Source organism: Acanthisitta chloris, unplaced genomic scaffold, assembly GCF_000695815.1.
Source record: "Acanthisitta chloris isolate BGI_N310 unplaced genomic scaffold, ASM69581v1 scaffold5962, whole genome shotgun sequence".
NCBI lineage: Eukaryota > Metazoa > Chordata > Aves > Passeriformes > Acanthisittidae > Acanthisitta > Acanthisitta chloris.
The window spans coordinates 13394-21085 of NW_008662049.1; the positions used below are offsets into that span (position 1 = coordinate 13394).

General features: G+C 39.7%; 1 protein-coding gene across 1 annotated transcript in view; it reads right to left on the reverse strand.

The window, feature by feature from the left end:
- AGXT2 (alanine--glyoxylate aminotransferase 2) overlaps positions 1 to 6626 on the reverse strand; it is a gene marked incomplete at its 5' end in the record, with an annotated part of 12085 nt that extends 5459 nt beyond the window's left edge. Inside the window, 8 exons of the mRNA XM_009070447.1 lie at positions 4 to 36; positions 1082 to 1182; positions 2180 to 2273; positions 3315 to 3408; positions 4543 to 4637; positions 5434 to 5557; positions 5862 to 6046; positions 6473 to 6626. Of these exons, the coding sequence (XP_009068695.1) occupies positions 4 to 36; positions 1082 to 1182; positions 2180 to 2273; positions 3315 to 3408; positions 4543 to 4637; positions 5434 to 5557; positions 5862 to 6046; positions 6473 to 6626 (880 nt within the window). The remainder of the gene's footprint in view (positions 1 to 3; positions 37 to 1081; positions 1183 to 2179; positions 2274 to 3314; positions 3409 to 4542; positions 4638 to 5433; positions 5558 to 5861; positions 6047 to 6472) is intronic.
- Between the last annotated feature and the right edge of the window lie 1066 nt (positions 6627 to 7692).

A 7692-nucleotide genomic window follows, 5' to 3' on the forward strand; every position in this document is an offset into this window, starting at 1 on the left:
GAAATTTTTTGGGTACTGAACAGCTCCATTAACACCCTGCCAAGAGAGAAAGACCATGTCTTCAGGAACAAGCAAAGAAACAAGAGTTCCACTTAAGAAAAAACCAAGCAGCCCTCCGGTAACAGCAAGACTGTTGTCTCAAGCTCCTGACTTCAGCAATGAAACTGCTTCAAAAAACTCCTGCTTACGTCACTTATTCCCATTCCACAGTGCAGTCTGCTGTTCCATTAGTTGTGCTGGTATAAATGTTTGTGAGGCCATTCTGTAAACTGGGTCAGTGTAAGACAGTTTCAATTCACAATAAACTGAAAACCTACACATGGTGAAACCCAGAAACTATGTTTGATGACAAAGTTGACCAGACAATTCACATTCCTTCTTTGGTTAATGTTTAGAATATTGTTTCCTCAATTTTGTTTTCACCCTGACAGACTTCATTTCCATCCTACACTTAGACTGAAGAGCATTTTAGACTCAAGTAGGTAAACACTTGGAAGACAGCAAAAAGAGAACTGCTCCAATTTTCTGTGGCCACAATTCTCACACTTTTTTACTTGCCTTTCCTGTTCCTGGGATAAATTCTCTGTTTTTCCTACTGCAGAACCACATATACAGCAATTCTGAATTGAGAGTGAAACACTAAGAGAACGAATCCACTTGCTGGAGAGCTGCTAAAAATATAGTGGACAACATGACTGGGAAGGTGTGGAAGGGGGATTGAGTTTAAAGTTTACTTAAATAGTAAAGAGAAAAGCAGATTGAAAATTGGAAGAAGGTACTAGAAATCAAACAATAGCATACATCATACTAACTATTTAAATGCAGGAAAAAATGCCTATGTTTAATTATGATTCTGTGTTTAACTTAATGAGCAAAATTCTAGCTCCATTGAAATCAGTGACAAAATCTGAAATTTTAAGTCAGTGCATCCAATCTTTCAAACATTTATGGTGTTTAAGGCATTAGAAAATTATAACAAAAATCAACAAAAGTCCATGTTCAGGATGTAGCTAAAGAATATCATATTTAAGTACTTCATCTTATTTGTGCTATCAAAACTGAGGAATGGCAAACTACCTACTTGAATTGGTTCAGCGATAAATCCAGCTACTGTCTTGGGAACTGTGGTATTCAGAGTATCTTTGAGCTGTTCAATATACTGGTCTTTTGCATGACATGCACCTGTTTGCAGGGGAAATAGTTTAAAGGGAATTTACTTATTATGACACAAAACCAGCTTCAAAACATGAAATTACAGATCTAAGCAACAATTCTTATCTGACTGCATGTTAAATATCACCTCTCAAGTATACAGTAAGAGGCTAAACATTAAAGGAGAGAGTCCCTTCTTTTCTTTTAAACCAGGTATACTCTAAGGAATGCCAGTTCCAAAACAGCAAGGCAAATCTGACAGACTCTAAGACAGTACTCATTATACAGGTCAGTATCACATCCATCAGCAGAAGGAATAAGCCGACATTTTCTCATGGGTTAATAAACATAAGCATAAGACACAAAGAATCCTTAGGTTAGTGCACGTGTGAGGATGCTGGAGAATACAGTTGGGTACCAGTCTACACTGAAATAAAGGATAGAGCAATTAGTACAGCTAATGCTCCCCCTCACTAGGGAGGACAAAGCTAAAAAGAAAACATTCTGTTATGGGTGCATGTGAATTAAAATACCAAGGAGTGCTTGTTGAAACAGGGGAAGGATAAGTGATTGCAGTTGTTATTAACAGCAGAGCAGTAGAGGAGCTTTTGCATTTTGTTGTGTATGGTATGTTTTGCCCCATAGAAGACTTCTGCCCATCGCTGGCTTCAGGTTGTCCTTACTATTTGCCTTATTCCAAAACATAATCTGGAAAGCTGCCAAAACTTCAGAAACAGCAGAAAACATCATCAACATTTCTGTTCTTCCAGATGTGCTAAACTGAGTTGATCATGACAAATGCTGGAAACAAAGGCTGGGATTTCGAGAAGAAATCTGAGAATGAGGTGTCACTTGTCCCAAGTTTTTCATACTGGGAAGCAGGGGCCTGAGATTGTCTGCAATACTTTCTTTGACTGCCCTTGCAAATTCCAACCAGACCTTTCTTGAGGAGGTATCTATCATGTATTTTCACAGCCCTCTAGTATTCTCTGATTTAAAAGTCAAATAATTTTTGTCATTGACCAACCTTGAGGACAGCTGCATTTTCGAACAGTTTGTACTGGAGAATCTCTACAATGGCTGCCTCCCCATGGACCACGAAAAACATCTGGTAACATTGTCTGTCAAACATAAGGGAAATAGCTACAGATTTGATGATACCTTTTTAAGAGATCTTTTGATCATACCTACAATCTAATGACTAAACAAAAAAAAGTCTGTAGAGCTAGGGGGCAAATGTAGTTTAAACAACATATCTAAAAACCACTTGAGAATAACACCAAACTTCCCCCTCATAAATTAGTAGAACAGTTATGGAACCAACAAGCTTAGACTATTCCAGCAACAGTCACTCAATTGACTTTTTCCTTTGTATTGTTCTTTGATTTAGTCATCAACTTAGTTATTTATGATTAATACCAACATTTTAAGAGTTGTTGGTAGTATTTCAATAATCTGAAGTATGAACAAAATCTGCAAAATAGAGTGAGACAGGCAGATCTAGTAGAGTGAACTCCAGCCTTCCAATTCTGTCTGCTAATGAAATACCACATGACTACAGGTAACTCACTGAGACAGGCAGGGAAGTTGTTATAAATGAGCCTTTCTATAGTCAATGCTGTGTCTGAGCTACCATCAGTACAGATCAGTCGCCAGTGCCAGCTTCTAGACAGAAAGTTACACTCATCTGCTCAAGGGCAGGGAAATAACATGTTGCCATTTAACCCCAATGGATCCTCTTAACAGATAAGTCTCATCTTGCTCAAATAGGGTTTCTTTTCATTACAGGGAAGGATCTGTTTCAGACCATCTGAAAGCAGCTTTGCACAGATCTTCCAAAACAAACTTGAGAACAGGGGTTCTGAGCATTTTTATTTTGCTTCATACATAGACTTCCACGCAAGCACCCAGCATGACTAAAGAACTGCAAACCATGACCACTCATGTTACAACTGTCCTGACTTCAAATTAGCCTAAGTAACTGTAGAGAGAATGAAAGGGGACTCTCGCTCTTGTTGAGCTTACAGAGAAGAAACAGCTACACTGCAGTTTAGCTAGTGACCATAAAGCACTTGAGCCCAGAAAACATACTAATTGTTGAAACATTAAAATAAACTGTTAATCACCCAGATTATTTTAAAAAAATCACAAAAACATCTCACTGTTATACAGCCAAAGCCATTGGCAACACCATGCTTATAAGAACCAACAGATGTCAATCCCAGTGTGTAAGGGCTGCCTCCATGGTATGCTCCTCTGTTCAAACAAACAAAGCAGATGAACATCACTCATTTCCAAGAACAGTCTGGAGCAGTATAAGTTCTGAGAAGGCATGCTTTCAAGCTGCAAATCATTGGGAAAAACTATGCATTGTTGCACTCAAAACAAGAACATTCCTACTGCCATTTTTTGCTCTGGTTTTGGAGAATCCGTGACTGCCCATCTGCAATGGTTTCCTGCAATTTAGAATGTTAAAATCGTGAGGTAATGTTTGCAAGGAGAAGAGAACAATTATTGGAACCAACAGCAATTAAGACAGTGCCTCATCAAGTTCTTCTGTAGCACCTGATCCCTACAGAACAAACATCTCTGTCCTTTGAATCTTGGAAACTGCTGCTCTCTCCAACAGATGCTGCCAATCATTAAACTACAGAGTGGTTTGCTGTCAGTTTTATGCACGAATCAGAAGTTCATTAACGAGAATATGCAAGAAAGGTGTGTACCCAGTGAACCCAATGAACACAATAACAGAAAAATACAGCTCTTCATAAGACGACCTGTTATTCTAATATTTGAGGCTGCCTGAGATGCACAGTAAAGAGAACTGCTTACACTGGTGCTTCCAGTGCACTGGTGCTCACCCTGATACCACCTTTGTTGTGAAGCCAGAAGAGCTGTTTGTGGGTCTGTGCAGTGAACTATGGTTCAGGGCTCTGGTAGAAAAACAAGGCAGCAAAACAAACAAAGCAAAAAAATCCTTCCACCAGGTTAGTTTTCAGCCAGCACAGCTCCCTGCTGATGTTCACTGCACTGAGGTACCTTCGGCCCTCACAAAAAACGGTACTGCAGAAGTGAAATGAAAGAAGAAAGTAGCCATTGCCGGATCTTGCTCTGGCCCTGAACAAAGGTCCACCAAAGCACACACTGAGCACAAAGACTAGACCATTTTCTAAGCAGCATAAGCAAAAGCGGCAGGTTGTGTTTTGATAGCAAAATATACTGTATCAAAACTTCAACTCCCGTTTTACTCCTCTTTGTCAAATAAAATAATTTTGTATCATTCTCTCCTAAAGACCCTGGGGTTAAAGAGTTCTCTATTATTCCTTGGTTTAGGCATATAGAGACTGACTGCATACACAAACGAGTTTTGTAAAGATCTGTCAGCATTACCTGAGGGAGATGATGTCAAAGTTACCAGTGTATAGCCTTGCCATGAACATAGCTAGATCGTTGGCTTCCGACCCACTGTTGGTAAGATAAACCACCTATGGGAGAATGCTTAGGATCAGTGCAGTGCACAACCACCACCTCATTCAGCATCAGACCTTGTCACTTAGTATCAGCTTTAACCTATCACAGGGTGACTTCACCATCATAAACTTAGTGTTGCCCTTATGCTATAGATGAGAACTAAAATCAAACTGATTCAGGGAGAGCACAGCAAAATCTTGAAGAGTTTCAGTTTACAGGTTTTCCTAAGATGGAATACTGATTGAAAGAAATTAAAGTGCTTGGTCAAACTAAGCATGACATTTTAAAACTATTTTTTATACTTCCATCTTTAAGACTGCAATAGCTTCCTACTCTTCTGCTAGCACAATTTCATTTTATTACCAGTGTATTTCAACTGAAAAGCAAAACTATTTTTCATACTTTTTCTGTGCATATGAAATGTGACATTTATGTGGTTTACTTACTTAAATGTCAGTAAAGCTCACTACACAAAATACACACTTTTCACTGTGTATTTTCATGAGATCTAGTAAATTAAGTCTGGCTACATATAAGAATAGCTAATATCTTCTTAGTTACTTCAGTAATTTTTAAGCGGGCAATGCTCCTTCACTGTGACAAGTGGAGAGAGAAAACAGAGCAGGATCTTGGGATACTTCAAGGTCTAAAGAAAAGACCTTGAGAGTCATGATGCTCTTTATCCGACAGTCTGTAATCCCCATACACGTTTTATCTGTACATATATCATGGTCCTCATTTATTTAAAAAATGTATCTTAAAAACAGACTACCTTTTCACCAGCCCCTGCTCCTGTCAGAAGCAAAGTACCTTCAGTGGATCTGGAAGAAGAGAAGTCAGCTTTTCAGCATATTCATGGATTGATGGGTGCATGTAGATGTTAGTGGTATGCCACAGGCGAGCAAGCTGTTTCTGGGTAGCCATAGTTACCTTCCTGCATGTAACAAAAGAAGAGAATAAGGTATTCAATTCCACAAACTTCTGCACTACACATACACACATCTGTGTGTTATTAATTTTGCAAATGCAGATGCTACAACATTTGCCAGATGGATGAATCAAACTAATGAGCTCTTCAAAATGTAGCAGAAATTTACCTTACTGTAAGTGATACATAAAAATTCAGTATATTATTTTCTGGTTTTAGGCTCACAGGGCTACAGATTAATGAAGAAGAAAACCAACAAAGGTATCTCTTCCTGTATTTTATACCACAAATCAGAAAGCAACATACTTACGGGTGACAGTGACCAACACTGACAGTGACAATTCCAGCAAAGAGATCAAGGTATCTCCGCCCCTCATAATCAAACAACCACTGCATATGTCCTTGATGCAGCAACAATGGCTTCTTGTAATACATTCGCAGTGAAGGAACAATATTTTGTTCACGGATCTTCTGCATACGTTCATACGGGTAAGACTGAGTGGAATAAAAGAGTCAGTATCTGCTTATGCTTTCCAAAGACCTGGAGTAATGGACCTGTCATGTATCACAGGTTACACAGCTGTTTACAGCTGTTGTTCACAGAACTAAGATTTTAACAAATTCTGGCACATAGAGGATTCTACAAACCTCTGAAACTGAGCTTTAGAAACAAGACTGCTGTTGTGCATGTTATCTCTTCCTTAAAGATTTTCAAATGGGCAGTGTAGAAGTCACTGATTTGTCACACAGGTACATGTACAGGTTATATCCTGGTTGCAACAGTTGAGTTTTGCTCAAAGAAGCAAATTTTACCATCATATTTAATGCACTGACTATTTATAGCAGATGAGCCTATCATTCAAACACAGTAATGCGGTTTTATTCAAATTCAGTGTAGTATGCAGATGTAGTATGACTTACTTTGTATTTTTCTGGTACAAAATCACAAGGAGGCATTTTTGCTTGTGTGGAGACAGAGCTTCTCCATTTCTGCTGCCTAAAAGCAACTACAAAATAGTAAGAGAAATACCAAACAGTTAGCAAAGTGCACATCTGCAAGAATTTCTCAATAAGCCTGTTCAGAGAACACACAAGGTACAATCAAAGCAAGTTTCGGAGGAGTTCTTCTTCTGTCTCTGAAATTTTCTTTGGGGAAAAAATAAGTAAGTAGCATTTTTGTAAAGGCAAAATATACGTAGATTTATAAAAACAAAACAACTTTTCTGTCTTATCCACTAAAACTTAGTTTTGAGTTTCACATAGACTCTTATTTTGGCAGCAAAAGACAAACGACGTGTTTCTAATACAAATTCTTATCTGGGAACAGTGAGAGCAAGCATCCTCTATAAGGGCATGAGCCAGAAGCCCAGGGTGGCTGCAGTTCAGGGAGTGCTCTCGGGGACCAAGGTACAGGCCCAACAGACCTGAACAAGGTGAAAAAAGCAGGGTTCACTGAGAATGCCCCACACACGTGGAGATGAATCAGGTCCAGGGTCCACACAGGGTGTCCAGTCAGGAGCAGCGACACGACAGATGGGAGACAGGGCTGGAGACAAAGGCTACACTGTTAGTCCAAGGTCCATCAGGAGACAGGGCCAGGGGCTGGACTGGTGGCTAGGCTACGCTCACGGCACAGCTGAGACAGCGACTGAAGGCTCAGGGCTGAGCTGGAACAGGGCTCCTGGGCAGGAGGCACAGGCAGAGGCCCTGGGTGAGGCTTCTCAGGACAGACCAGGTGTGCTTAAGACCCCAACAGCTCCCACTCCCATCCTCCAAAATCCTGGAAACGTCACACCGCCCTGCCTTCCATTTAACTGCCAGTGCAATTCAGCAGGTATCAGAGTTATTTAAAAACATTCTGCATCCCAAACATGATCTGCTCGGAGCTACACACTTCTTTTAAAAAGCCTAATGTTTCAAACAACTTCTAAAACACAGTACAACGCAAATGACTGAAGAATAAAGTTTTCTGAAAGTTTTTTTTTAAACATACACTGTTATACGTACATAAACTGAAGTTTACATGCACTGTCACTTCCCTTACGACCACTTACAGCACTAATGAATCGACCGTCTACAAGAGCCTCAAAAAGTTAGTGGAAAACCCATCAGCTGGGGAAGTCCTACCCTTGGAACTCTTC